The sequence below is a fragment of the Heterocephalus glaber genome, unplaced genomic scaffold, assembly GCF_053883595.1.
Source record: "Heterocephalus glaber isolate CG9 unplaced genomic scaffold, H.glaber_assembly_v1.0 deba00001431, whole genome shotgun sequence".
Lineage (NCBI taxonomy): Eukaryota > Metazoa > Chordata > Mammalia > Rodentia > Bathyergidae > Heterocephalus > Heterocephalus glaber.
The window spans coordinates 1,078,221-1,093,070 of NW_028258295.1; the positions used below are offsets into that span (position 1 = coordinate 1,078,221).

The window sequence follows — 14,850 nt, forward strand, 5'->3', positions numbered from 1 at the left end:
CACCTCTTTTGCTTCATCTATTTTTGTCCATTCTTGGGCATAAGGGCTATTATTGAGTTAGATACTGTCCAAATATCTTGGCCAAAGTTGTTATAAAACCACAAATGGATGCCAATCAAAGAATATCTGCTATGTGCTAGATTTCATCCTAAGCAGTCTGTTTTATTTCTTCAGATGTATATCCACTAACTGCATCCTGTCTTATCTTTGATTTCCAGTTTCATTATCAGCACCTGATGCCTTAAAAATCATAACAGAAAATGACCATGTTCTTCTTTTTTGGAAAAGTCTTGCTTTAAAGGAAAAACATTTCAATGAAAGCAGAGTAAGTTCCTCCATTGTCAGTGACTCTGGAAATCTAATCAAAATGCTTTTTCAGAGATGAGCTCATTAATAGCATTCTGGCATAGATGGTGTAGAAAAAAATAAAAGAAAGAGTAAGGCATGGAAGTGAACTTGAGAATTAAAGAACTGTTTTCTGTGAGATTGCTAATTAGTGAAATATTTATACTGCCCATTAAAGATGAGAATCTCTGCATTAAGCACTTTTAAGTCCTGCACTTTCTTCCCTAGCAGAAAAGGGACATGGGCCGGGATACTCCTGTGCTTCTTGGAGCTGGATAGGTGCTGAGCATCCAAACCAAGAGCCCACCTTCCCCAGACCCTCTAACAGCCCACACTGCCAGGAACTGAGCTGTACTCTCATCCTGGCACCTCATCCCTTCCTTCCCAGAGGAACTCCTAGAGAGAGGAGGAGAACTTGAAGATTGCCTGCTGCCTAATGATCACCTTTGTTTTGTGTCATTTTGGTATTGTAGGCCAATACTATATTCACAAGGGAGCTGGGGAAGGGAGAGCAAGATCTGGAAGATTTGCTACCCAGTGGCGGATCCATTCTTGAATGGAACTGGGTTTGTCCCATTGACAACAGAGCATGAGCTCAGTTAGGACACGATGACTCTATTGTGGCTCCATGGCAAAGAGCCCCCAGGGTCCTCCACAGACACAGGGTAATGCAGGAAGCAAAGCTCATTTCAAATTTGAAAAACCATACCACTCAAGAGAATTCACACAACTTTCACAACTGTGACATCTAAGTTGTTAATATCCTTAAATATGAAGAATGCTATCAAGTCAATTCAAAGCATAAGTATTCTAATTTTGAAAAACATATAAGTAGCAAAGTAAAAAAGAAAAATCCAGCAGTAGTAAGCTGAAGGGGAAAGGTTCAACCTCTTTAGGAACCCAAACAGCAAAGATGTGGCACTTGTGCATTTCCTTGGCAAAGATCTGTGGGAGGACTATTACCAGTGTGAGCAATAACTGAGGACCTTCGCTCTCTTAGAATATAAATTGGCTCAACCTTTGGGGAGGCTCTGTGGTAATATATATCAGAAGCCTTAAACATGTTTATACTTCTTGATTCAGCAATTCTAGGATTTTACTCTAAAGAAACAATGCACATACAAGATTCTTATACACTAATTATGACAATAAAAAAGAAACACTCTAGATGCACAACAGGGGAGAAATATTGAAATATAGGTGGTTGATGTTTGGGTATATAATTTAATTTAGCATCTTTATATTTTTATGTATTTTGAAAATGTTCTATGCTGAATATCTATTAGATAGTAAATAATAATTGCTAGTTTGCAAACAGCAAAATACAGGAGTGGGATGCCAGGCAGGCATTGAGAAGCCCAGTCTAGCAGCTAGTTGCCATTAGGGGATCCTTCTAAGGTGCTGGAAGCCCAGCTTTTAGGTAGGGGTTATGGGTCAGCATTCCATTCTAGTGGAGGGTTCTAGCATAGACACAGCATGCTCTTCTTCCCACCTGGCTTGGGGTTCAAAAAATAGAGAGGCCAGTGGCATGGGCATCAAGAGACCATGCTTATGCAGTGAGCCCAGTATGGATAGAGACAAGTGCAGTCTTTATGCGGGGCCTGTGATCTGAACTGAGTGTTGGTAGCTTTGACACTAGAATGCTTGGAGGTCAGCAAGGAAGTCCACTGGTCAGCCTAATCCCAGCCAGCAGCCTGGGTCAGGGCTCTCACAAAGTGACTTTTTTCCAACACAGGAGTCCAGGACTCTCTCTGAGCCTGGGAATATTATTTCATCCTGTCCTGTGGTGAATAGGTCCCCGAACCTCTTAAAGTGCTTCTTGCGTCAAGGCCAGGATGTTCAGGGTTGGGATCAGCTTCGGAAAAGCTAGAAAGCAAGGAGACAGGAAGCAAGGTGACAGTAGCCATCTTACATACTCTTCTAAGGAGAAACTTGCTATCTTTTCTGATTGCAAGTTCCATCATCTTAACCCACTGCTGGAGGCCACCATGGCCAGGATTTATTATTAGTCAAATTCTACACTGCAAGCGGTTGCTGAGGTGGTCAGGTTCTTTGCAGCATTTAATAATGCTTGAGAGGAGGGATAGTGGAACGAGACTTTCAACTGTATTTGTTGAAGTGGCTTTCCCTGAGACTACACTTTTACTTCCACACTATAGCTCTTAAGTAGGTGAGATAGTTTTGAGACACTGGGTTGAGAAAAATTCCTCTTTTCTAAATCTGAATCCAGTACTTTAGTGCTCATGTTAAAAAGAATTAGTGAGAAACCCAAAGTGCTTTAGCCTCTATAGAAGCCTGCAGTAAGAGGTTCACATATGGTTGGAACCAGTAGGAGACTTACTGAGTAATCTCCTATGTATTTGTTTCAGGGCTACGAGATACACATGTTTGATAGTGCCATGAATATCACAGCATACCTTGGGAATACTACTGACAATTTCTTTAAAATTTCCAACCTGAAGATGGGCCATAACTACACTTTCACCGTCCAGGCACGATGCCTTTTTGGCAGCCAGATCTGTGGGGAACCTGCTGTCCTGCTGTATGATGAGCTGGGGTCTAGTAAGTCACTGTGGCTGCCAGCTTCAGTCTTCCATCTGGGGAAATATCAGGGATGTAGTATGGTCTGATGAACATGTGTCTTTCTAAAACACATTTAAAATCTGCTCTCAGCTCAGAAGAAAAGCACTTATGTATCAGTTTCATCAGGTACTAATTTTGTCAACAAATAAATACTTCCAGAATCAGGCATGATGTAAGCTTACAAGGTGACCATATTCTGAATATAAAGTGCAAGAAAGGAAAGGTTCTGTTTAAAAAGGTTCTATATGAGAAATGCTAGGTTAACAAGAGTTTTGTTGTTTGCTTTTATAGGACTTTTCAGAACCCCTGTGATTCTCCAAGTCAGTAGCATGTCTCCTCACCATGGAGTAGCTGACTGTATAACCCTTCCCATCAACTTAGCTGTCAGCCTCAGATCAGGACCTGAATTTGGCCTGAGATCCTTGTCTTAGGACAGTCCTAGGTATCAGTGTTGGGCCACACTAGTGGTTTACGTAGAAAGTCTGCTTATGTTGTTGTAGTACCTTGGCCAGAGTGTCCACAAATGTTTTACCACTAGTTTTGTTAATTACATTTAGTCCCAGTCAGAAAGGCTCAAGCCAAAATCTTATATTAGAGTTGTTAAATGTTCTGTCACATAATGCTTCCTGGGGTGTGATCTTGCAGAATATTCATCCTCCCAAAAGAGGGAAACATTGTCTTCCGCTTCCCTTTGGAGAATCATACTGAGCCTCCAAAAAGGTCCAAAAAACCAAAAAGCACAACTCTTATTAACCTGTAAGTGGTTCCTTCATAGCACTGTGTTTTAAGCAAAACCAGTCAGCAACCTGTGAAATATACTTAAGGGCAAACCTGTTGTGAGGATCCCTATCAGCTACCTTTAGGAAACCAAGTTTGTTGGGAACTCACTTACTCCCATTGCCTCCACCATGCTCTAGCCAAATGCACACTTTGCTTTCATTTATTGCTGTGCACTTGGGATAGGGTGGGCCCATTAAATAAAATTTTGCCAGAATTTTTCTGGCCAGGAAATGATGAAATAAATGTAAAAACAGATATGAGTATTGAATTGCTAGATTAAGGTTACAAGAACTGGCCCATGTTTGTGAGTACCCCATTAGGATGAATCCCTGGGTAGCTGTCGTGCTTTCTGCACAAGGGAAAAACTTTGCTTGTGCTACCCGGCCCCTGCGACCTCCTCCTCCACCAGGGAAGAGGCCCAAGCCTGTGGAGACCTAGACAGAGGAAAGCCCACACTGCTGCTTTTGCTAAAACCTGACTCCTATGTTCCATTTTTCTTCCTGAAGTCCAGATTTGCCTCAGGATTTTGAATATGAAAAGTCTAGCCCCTGTCCCAACATGGTACAAGGTGGGGGATGGCTTTGACTTGAGTGTCAAGGGTAGAAATTAGTAAAGCATCACAAGGCCTGAATTTGTTTAAGACCACGGGAAGGCAGGGTCTTTGTTAGGTTTTAAACACCTAAATTGCTTTTCAGAGAACTTTAAAAAATGTTAAATGTATATGGAAAGGTTGCTTCTCTTTTTTTTACTTAAGTAAAAAACCTCATAAAACTTCATGAGCTGTTAAGTCAGTATTGTAGTAAAGGAATCTCATTTGTATCACTTAATGGAGCTTCAGGTAATTGCAGTTCAGAGTGACTTTGGTGCCAAGTAGGGGGAAATAATTGCAATCTCGTTAATTAGTGGTCTGATTTCACATCCTCTTATGTAATGCAAGCAAGTGGTCTTAAGTAATAATGCTAATGAAATCAATGTTGATACCCCAACAAAGGTCTTCCTTCCAAGAGATTATCTAAATAACCAACAAGGCAGTGATTAGGAGTCTAATGTAATTACCGTATTTGCATGCACAAGGCCTATGGTCTGTTAGCTCATAGTAAGTAGTCAGGAAACATTCAGGCATCATGCAGTTTGGGGAGCTGTTTTGAACCCCTAGCTTTTTTGATGGGTGGGGCCTTGCGGATTGCCTGGTCCACTCTCCTGCCCTCAGGTAGGAGGCTTACTGGTGGGGATCTTGCCTCAACAGGTGGAGACATGGCAGCAGTACAGGCTTCCAGGTCCACTGATGTCGCTGCAGTGGTAGTTCCTATCTTGTTCCTGATACTGCTGAGCCTGGGAGTCGGGTTTGCCATCCTGTACACCAAGCACCGGAGACTGCAGAGCAGCTTCACTGCTTTTGCCAACAGCCACTACAACTCCAGGCTGGGCTCAGCCATCTTCTCCTCAGGGGATGACCTGGGTAAGTGGGCAGGGGAAGCTGGCTCTTCCTTTCAGGGCGGACCCCCCCCCCCCCCCCCGCCGCCCCAAATCAATGAGCTGGTTAGGAAAGACTTGGCTTTTGCTTAGCTTTTGACACGAGAGAAGATATTCATTAACTAGTGAATCCCCCACATATGAAGAAACCAGCTGGAACTCTTGGCTTTTAATTTGCTCCTAAATTAAAATATGACATTTACTTCAGTAGTGTGGTTTTGGTCAGGGAAGACCTTCTAGGAGCTTGTCTCATACGGGCAAGATAGATAGGCCCTGAGTTTTTGGAGACTTCCAGAGTAACAGAAAATCCTCAGCAACGTTCACCTGACCACTGTCTCATCTTTCAGAGACCTGGAGGTCTGACATCCCCAGAGATCCTAGTCAAGATAAAAAATAATGCCACCTTCATCGGCTTCTATGAAAAGAAGCCCTTCCATCTGGCTGTTTCTCTTTCCTATTGTTAGCGCAGTCTCACCAGCCAACCTTATTTTATGTGTTGATAACACATAGTGTGGGAAAAATAAATTTTATGCCTTTTAAAATCTTTGCACATTGAAATTTCTAAACACTAAGAGAGCTAGTAGACTACATAATATAATGAAGTGGGTGTGTTAAAGGCTTCCCTGAACTCAAAACTGCTGAATGTGAGTTTGGTTGTTTACTTTTCCTTTGAACTAGTTATAATTATTTTCCCTTGTTTATGAAGACATTTATGTATACCCCCTCACTGACCATGTGATATTAGCCCCACTCCTTTTTCTTCTTAGTTTCTTTTCTTATTTAATCACCAAGTACCTGGATTGCCTTTCATGAATGGGATGTCATGGTGTTGGGGACAAAAGAGTTGACCTGTTGCAGCACTGTGCAGTGATCACTGAATGCAGATCAGCAGTTCTACAGGATTATACAAGGGTCTCAAAGGGACAGCTATTAGTCTTGAAAGATGTCCCCCAAATTCTTAAGCCCCTTCAAGATCTTTTTCCTCAAAGCAGTTTAAGTTCAAATTCAAAAGAGAAGGAAAACAGTGAAGTTTGCTGCACTAATGTAGGATGCAGATAACTCAAATTGGGGGACCCTAACCATCCATTTGATTTTCGGGTAGGTAATAAGATTCTTCTTCTTGCAAGTTTTTTTTTTTTTTTTTGTTACCGGGGATCAAACTCGGGACCTTGCACTTGCGAGGCAGGTGGCGTCACCACTGAGCTAAATCCCTGGCCCCTTCTTGCAAGTTTTATTTGCTTGATTTAGCTAAGTTTAAGCTACCTTTAAAATAAGTTTGGTCATCTGCTGATGACAAGAGGTGACCCAAAAATGGTAGAGGAAACTGAACTGACTTCAGGACCGATTACTGTGCCCGGCTGATTGTGGTAAAGATTAGGTGAGAGTTGTGATGGGGATGGGAGATGGGTAGAGCTTGGGACTGGGATGAGGAGGAGAGGTGCTGGAACTCAGGAAGGCATGTCTTTTTGTTTGTAGGGGAAGATGATGAAGATGCTCCTATGATAACTGGATTTTCAGATGATGTCCCCATGGTGATAGCCTGAAAGAGCTTTCCTCACTAGAAACCAAATGGTGTAAATATTTTATTTGCTAAAGATAGTTGATGGTTTATTTTAAAAGATGCACTTTGAGTTGCAATATGTTATTTTTATATGGGCCAAAGACAAAAAACAAAACAAAAAGAAACAAAAAAAGAAAGAAAAGAATGAATAAACTTTGTAGTAATCAACTGTGAACTTCAAACCGGGTTGATTTTAGTAACCAAATTGCTTTGATTTGATGTTAATGTAGTCTTACAGGGCTGTGCTTGCTGGGCATGCTTTTAAGTCTGTGAGATAATTTTGGTTCAATAAATTGGCCATTCTTTTTATTTTTCTAAGACATAGAAATGTATTTAATAAAGACTTCAAGAGAGAGTGATGGGTGGAATCCCTTCTCCTTGAAAGTGTGTTCAAATTTGAAATTTTGCTTGGATTTAGTTTACATGAAAATGTTTGGGGAAAGGTTCTTTCATGGTCTTTTGTTAATTTATTGGGACTTTGTATAGGCCAGCCGTTTGTGGTCATCTGACATCATGTATTTTGTGATCCCCAGACCTATAGGGTTGGGGAATGAGGAACAGAAATATTTTGTTGCCATTCCAAAAGCAGTCCATTTTATTTACTTTGTGTCAAGTAGCAGTCTTTGGCAGAAGAAAGCTCTGAGTCATGGCTAGATTTCAGTCAAACAGAGCTACAATTTGGGAAGTCCTGCAAGCCACAACTTCCTCTTAATATTGATTGATTGATTGATTGGATCTTACTGTAAATGCCTCTTTGGTAGCTTTTAAAGCTACCAAATGCTAACAATGCTTTCTTATACACTGGAATCATTGTCATTGTGAAAGGTTATTCTGGTTGTATGTAGGAGAGTTCTAGATCTGTGCCATGATAGGATACACTGGCAAATATAGTATGTAATTACTCCATTTGAAATTTTTGTTTGTTTTTACTACCACCAAAGAACCTCAAATGTAAAATTTTATATTTGGGTCAAGGTGGCCACTGAATTTTCCTTAAAAATTCACACTGATATATGCAGTCATTTTGAATTGGGTCAGTGCCTTTTCTCTCTCTTTTGCTTTTCTTCCACCTCCCTCAGCCATGCCCCCACCCAATCTACAGAGAGAATGCTATACACACTTACAGAGATAGAGGGCATCTAAGCATTTGGCCATTCCTTTCAGTCCACACTAGCAGCAGCGGCACTGGAGTTTATTTATTCTCTATAAAACAACCTGTGCTTTTTTTCCTTCTGCCATTACAATGCCGCCCCTGTGTTCAAATCGTGGTCACTTGAAAGTTGTGTGGAATCTATTGTGGACTGATGCCTGTCCTTTAGACTTAGTATTGTAGGCACCGATGTCTAGCATTATTGTCATTTGTACTGTATGAACATCCTCAGTGGAGAGTTTCCTCCCAGCTGAGATGCAGTGAGCTCTGGGAATATTCCAAAGTCATGCCTTCAATATGTTTCCTTTATATATGCAAGCCTTGTAAAGCTCCGTCTCCCCTCCACATAGCGTGTCACCTTCTCACAAATGTTTGTTTTTTTCTTCACCAAAAATATCATTCTTGGGTGGTAATATAGTTTTCTTCTACCTAGGGATTGTTTAGAAAATAAGGAACCAATCAAATTTTTTATTTTTGAAATTTTTATTTATACATACATATTTTAGATGAGCAGTAATTTGACCTGTAGACATTTAGTACATCACATGAGTAGGGCTGGAGTTCATGTTACCAAATGGTGAGAATGATGATCTTTGTTCTGGCTTTCTCTTCTTTCCTCTTTCTTTTTCTTTTCTTTCTTCAGATTGGAATTTATTTTGCTTTTATCTTGCCTTGGAGTTTTGTTCAAAACTCCATGCCCTACCACCTCCGCTTTAATAAACTCTTTAAGGAGCTATAAGATTAACAATCTGGTGGGAGGCAAGTCGTTTAATTGAACAGTGAGAAAGTATATTTTCTTCTTCTGCCAACTTTTTGGTGGCATCTGTAAAAGCTGATATAAAGGCTCTGAGACGTTATTTCCAATTAAGCCACAGGCAAGCCTTTTTACAGAACATGTACCTCCAGTTGGCAGTGTGAGATGCTTTCGAGCCTCCAGTTCTAGCTTCCAGTGCCTCCTGGTGCTCAGTGCACAGTACTGTACAGACTGGCCATCACCCCTCCTCTGAAGATGCCACTGTGCTGTTTGAAAACAAGCAACCTTTTAGGGCTAGAGTATTTTATATAAACAGAAAAGCTGTGGTCCTGAAGACTAAGCTAGATAGATGCAGTTATGTGTAAATTGTATATTTTTATGAACTTCTGAAGCACGTACCCCTGTTTCCCTCTAAACAGTTTTGTGGTAGTTTTAATGTTCCTATGCCATCTTCAAGAGTCCAGAGGCTGGAGTGACAATAGGAAGTAAAAACAAATACTGTGTGATGTCTTTGAAGGTGACTGGATAACTCTTCATTGTGATCACTTGGATCCCCTGAGTGCTTGTAGAGAAGGGGCTTTTGCACCGTGTAGGTGCCACCTTGAAAGTTCCCACTGTACAGGCAGAGGTTTATTCTGTCCCAGAGTATGTCTGACAAGATGCCTACATCTCTGTAGACCACCATGGGGCCACTAAAATTTGGTGGGCAGGGGGACTGTATAGGGGTTCTTTCCCAAAGCTGATTTCGCTCCTTTCCATGTCGAACACCCTTGAACTTTGTGAGACATGGGTCCATGTGGATGAAATGACAGAGTAGAGTCCCTCTCAAAAGGAACCACATCTGAGCAGACCTGTTTCCAGACAGATAAGCAGTTCCAGTAACCACTGGTACCCCTGGCAACCTGGGTAAGTAGTTGTACCACTGGGTACCTGGTTGGAACTTCTGACTTTCAAAAGAGGGATTCCTGGTGTTCCATCTGTGGAGATTTCACTAAGGGTATTTGTGGGACAGATGGGGAACACAGCTGCAGGCTCCCTGTTGCCCATCATGCAGCCCACTAAATGAAGCTATGCTCACTGTACATTATGCAATAGGTTTTCAGCAGGGAGTTGGGGAGATCAGTAGCATGGTGAGCCCCTCATAGATAAGAACTGACTCCTCCTTGGAGAGTCTTGCCATCAGACACTCACCTGGTGGTCACTATATCCTATAAGATTGTATCTCCAGTCCTCCCTTAAGGACCCAAACCCCACCCCAGCAGGTTCGGTTGCCTCCCCCCAAGGGAGTCATAGTGAATTTCTGAGAATTCTGTTGTTTTAGCAGAGTTGGGAGGCCCCTTAGAGAAGAGACCCAGAACAAAACTGAATACCATCCTCATAGGGATTGTAGGAATTGACTGGAAGACTCTGTGCAGAATTTTCACTTGTATTGGGATTGTATTTTGACATTCCTATTAGGTTATTTTTCTTAAACGGGTGTGTGCTGCCTTTCAGGTACAATTTTGTGTAATAAAAGCTAGTGCATTAAGTTTATATAGACTACTTTCTATGCAAGACTGAGATATGGAATAAACAGCAAGAGATGGATACTGTTGGGTACATGGACAAGAAGTGTGTTTTCAGAAGGAGTACCACTGCTGGACATGGGTTAAGGGAGGACAGGTTGTATATATGTTTCTGCCCACTAATTTTGAGCAGCCATATTATGAATTAAATCATCAGAGCCAAGTAATAACCCAAGAATGGTATTAGTTTCATGAGTAATACCACAAATGGAATAATCATGAATGCTGAACTGGAACATTATCCTCAGATATTCCATGTCACTTCTCATTTAAAGATTCTTGTTCAGAATTATTAGAAACTTTTAGGCAAAGTCAAAAGTATTTGCAGCAAAATAAAGGCCTATTCTGCTCTTATTTAAAGTGAAACAGTGTAAATTTGTTTCTCTCCAGAGTGAAATTAGGTATTTATAATTTCAATTGCCTTGGTAAGTTTCCAAGTCACTGATTTCTGCTGAAGATTTTACTATATTGTTGCACAATTTTAAGATAATTTTTGTCTCATTGTCAACTTTTTTCACTGAATAAAAATTTAACTGGGTCAACAAAAAAACCCATCTATTTGAATATCCACTTTGTGTCTTGAGTTGTTCTTTGGAGTGCAGTAAATATGGCTAGCCCAGTCTCTGAACACTATCTGATTTGTCTCTTAAAGGATGTTTATGTCACAGATGAGAGAACATTAAAACCTGGAATAGTTTTGTTATTAACAAGCTGGTCTCTGACGGATTCTTGAAGAACATGATGTCTTTGTGCTGGCTGAGGAGTGGGGAGCTGTCATAGCAGCTGGCTTAAAGTAAATAGAACTATTCCAGAGGGGCAGTGACAAAAGTGGCTCTTTTAGAGCTGTAACTCCATTTGCTAAGAAGACAATTTTCAGATGTGAGGCAGCACAACAGTGCCCAAGGGCTGCTTGTTGAAAAGCACTTGCAGGTTTCCATAGATGGAGAAGCCTGGCAAAGAATGTGAAGCCAGGATTGGAGGGTGTGGAACTGGGTTGGATTTTGTTTTTTTTTAATATATTTATTGGTACATTTTAGGTATACATTACATTTACATTTATCATTGGGTGCTTGTACCTGAACATGATGTGTCTTGGTTCTTATTCTTCCCCCATTACCTGTGTGCCCTTCACCCCCTTCACCCTTCCCTATTTACATAGACTTTGTTTCCTTTTTTTTCCTTTCTCATAATTTTTCCTTTCCCTTCTTCCCTTTCCCCTTCCCCTCCCGCCACCCCTACACCTTTGGACCTTTTCGTATTTCAAATTATCAGTTATTTATTTTAATCATTTTCATCCTTATTTACACTTTCAGTTTCTCACACTAGAGAAACTATTCGGTATTTACACGTGTGTCCTGTTGGGTTGCGGTTTTTAACAGTTCTTTGGGTATGTTGCTTGTATTTAGATACTTAGCCAAAACAAAACTTGTACTTTATTATTATCTAGTTTTATAGATGAAATTTTAAAAAGAGGCTTGGAAGAGGTTCTGTAATTTGCTTAGGGGAAACCAGAATAAATGGTAAAATCAGCTTTCAGTCTCGGGTCCTTCTGACCCTAGATCTGTTCTGTATCACTGTGCCACACAGCCCCTTAGTGTCATCCCAACACAGAAGTTTGAAGGTGAGACTTGAGCTGGGTGAATTTACCTGGTCATGGCCTAGCCTTAACTTTTCAGGCTTAGATAACTTGTCATCTAAACACGATAGTGCATTCATCTCTCATAGCCAAACTCTCCTTAACCACGCTCATGAGACTGACATGTAACATCATAATGTCCACTTAGTAATTCACCACAGGAAATAGTCCTGTCATTTAGAATATCTCATGACTGGTGCATTCTTTCCCTCTAGGGAGATCTGTGAAGCCAACAACCAGAAGGGAACTTAGCGAAGATGGATGAAGAATGAGGGAAGGAGGAGGGACCTAGGCTACAAGAGTAGTTCCCCAATAAATACTGACTGAACATGTGGATGATTGTCACAGCATAAGAATCATCTACCCTGTGCACATCTTCAGGTTCCCTCTATCTATTTCTACTAAGGCCTTGCTACAGGGATCTGATACTTGAGTCCATTTGTTATGGTTTCCCTGGACAGGTTTTAGGAACTCCCCACCTTGGCCCTCTGACTCATGGCTTTGTGTGTTTTGTTGTTGAACAAACTTCCTCTCACTAAAACACTGAAGCTAATATTAATGCAGTCAGACCAGGTTACGATAGAAACTATCTGGCTTGAGAGTCATTGTATCTGGCAGATGATTCTGCCTATTACATGTTGATTTTGAAGTTTAATTCTGGGAAGACACTTTCTAAATCCTAGGAGACACGTCAGTGTAGCTCCCAAGTTCTGAGTACATCTATCAGCTATGGTTATGTGATCCCCAGCACGCAGCAAATTAAAACTAGGAAGAGGTTGCTGAAGGCAAATAACTCCGACAACAGTAGAATAGAAGCTAACAGCCTTAAAGTTACACTAGTAGAAAACTGTAAGAGATAATGGAACTCCAACAAACAGCCCATGGGGGCCAGTTAGCATAGAGAGGGAGTCCCATACTTTAGCCCACCCGATTTAGAAGAATTACAGTTATTCCTTTCTATTGAGCCCCTACTCTTTGTTAGTTACTATGCTAAACTCTTTTTAGAAATATTTTTTTAAAATTCTAAAAATGATCTTTTGATTTAGGTATCAATCTTTGCTTTGAAAGAAGTATGTTAGTCTTAAAAGGAGTAAGGTATCCAAGCTCTCACACAAAGTAAAGTAGAAGAGTCAATGGTAGCCAGTAGGAGATGGATTTTTCTCAGATAGGAAGATGATCAAGATATGGAGGGAAGGAGGAGAGGGAAAGGGGATGGAAAAAGGATTTGAGATGTGTTATGTACATGTACCAATTTCACACAAGGAAGGTAAATATTATGTACTGTAAACACGTATTAATAAAAAAAGTGGAAGAGTCAGTGAGATAAATTAGATGTATTCCATTCTTAAGCGTGTGCTGTTAATTGCCATGCTATTGCCCTGTCAGTACAATACTAGAGGTGTGATTTGGTGACTGTCTAGGAACTCCAAGAGCACAGACATTTAAAAACCATTCCCACTTGAAAGATTAAAAATGACAGAGACGTAAAGAAATATACTTAGATTTCATTGTGAAGTCACAAGTGGAACACTTGCTGATGGTAGGGCAATGAAGCCTTTTCTTTTTTTCAATTGGGAAATGTTTTTGTAAAGAATTGCTTAATTAGGAGCACAGAGGTTTCTTTTGCTTTGCAACAAGTAAAATTTTATCAAAATCCTTTCCATCTTGAGAAAAGATTTTCAGTGCATGTTTATTTACCTTTTGCACAGTGAGCCATGCCATGGCAACATGTTCTATTAGGGCAATATAGGACTAGTACAAGACCATTGGGGTCCCAGTAAAAGGAGGTAGCTGCCATTCTTTTTAGCAGCCCCACTGGCTTGATGCTAGTGCCCCATTCATTTTTTAAAAGAAGATTGTGGGTAGGATAATGTGATCTTGCAATGATTTACAGAACAATGATGTTATGCTTTTAAAAATACTAATAATTATAATGTTGCAATCCTATTTAATGCCAAAATGACAACTGGTAGTGTTTGGGAATATTTGTATGAAAACAATGACATTTCATAGTTAAAACTTGGCATCAGCAAACTTTGAGGAACAAAAAGACTTGGATTTAAATGTAAATCAGCCTTTTATGAAGTTTACCCTTTGGTTGTACACCAATCCGTAAAGCTTTCAGTATTGATCTAAGAGTTGTCATCATGAAGATTTATTTTTCAATCTCTTTCTAACAGAGGCAGAACCTATTCCCAGGGCCTGACCCAGACCTAGCTGGTGCTGAACTGTCTGGGTGTGTGTGTGCACACATGTTGTATGGAATTCTTCACAGGCACTAAATAACACAGAATACCAAGCCCTTGACTTCATAAGTACACTTTATTTTAGACCCCAAACTAGTTGACTGCTCCCAAGAATTAGTACACCTTCAAGGGAAGATATTTTAGTCTCATTGAGGAGATTCAAGAGAATGTGTTTAAGATCCTGAATAGAATGCTCCCCAAAAGTGGTCTAAAATACTTTGAGCAATGGCAACCCTGCTGCAATAAGTAATAACAGCAAATACATAATTACTACACACCAGGCACTCTCCTTAGGGCTTCTTGTGTATTAATTCACTAAATCTTCACAGTAATCCTTTAAAGAAGGTATTATTATGGTCGTATTATGGCTAAGGAACTGAAACAAGGGTATATATACTAGGAATTTATTTTAACTTGGTTGTTTACCTTTCTAAATAATGTTCTTTGGAGAGTTATGAAAGGAATTTGTACCCATTATGAAACTTGGAAAATATAAAACCGTCAAGAAGAAAGTGAGATTTTCTGTGCACATCTAATGTGTGTCTTTTTATCCCTTTGTTCTGTGGGAACAATTGCATCTTTTTAGGGTTCTGTTGTGAATAAGACTAAGTCCACGTGCAGGATTGAGGGGGGCAAGCCTCTGCCACTTCTCTTAGGTCCTGGTTCCAGCTAAAAAGATAAATCTGAATTCGTATGTCAGAAGCAAAGTGATATTTTTCCCTCCATCCCTATAAGTACGGTTGGTACAGACTTTGAA

The 14,850-nt window shown here is 40.4% G+C and overlaps 1 protein-coding gene across 2 annotated transcripts in view; it reads left to right on the forward strand.

Moving 5' to 3' along the window:
- The window catches only part of Sorl1 (sortilin related receptor 1), a 169,894-nt gene extending 159,113 nt beyond the window's left edge, over positions 1–10,781 (forward strand). For both annotated transcript variants that reach the window (XM_004870912.4, XM_021249086.2), the window contains 4 exons: positions 219–325; positions 2,715–2,907; positions 4,955–5,167; positions 6,658–10,781. In XM_004870912.4, coding sequence (XP_004870969.2) covers positions 219–325; positions 2,715–2,907; positions 4,955–5,167; positions 6,658–6,725 — 581 coding nt within the window. In that variant the 3' untranslated portion in view covers positions 6,726–10,781. The remainder of the gene's footprint in view (positions 1–218; positions 326–2,714; positions 2,908–4,954; positions 5,168–6,657) is intronic.
- Positions 10,782–14,850: the final 4,069 nt, after the last annotated feature.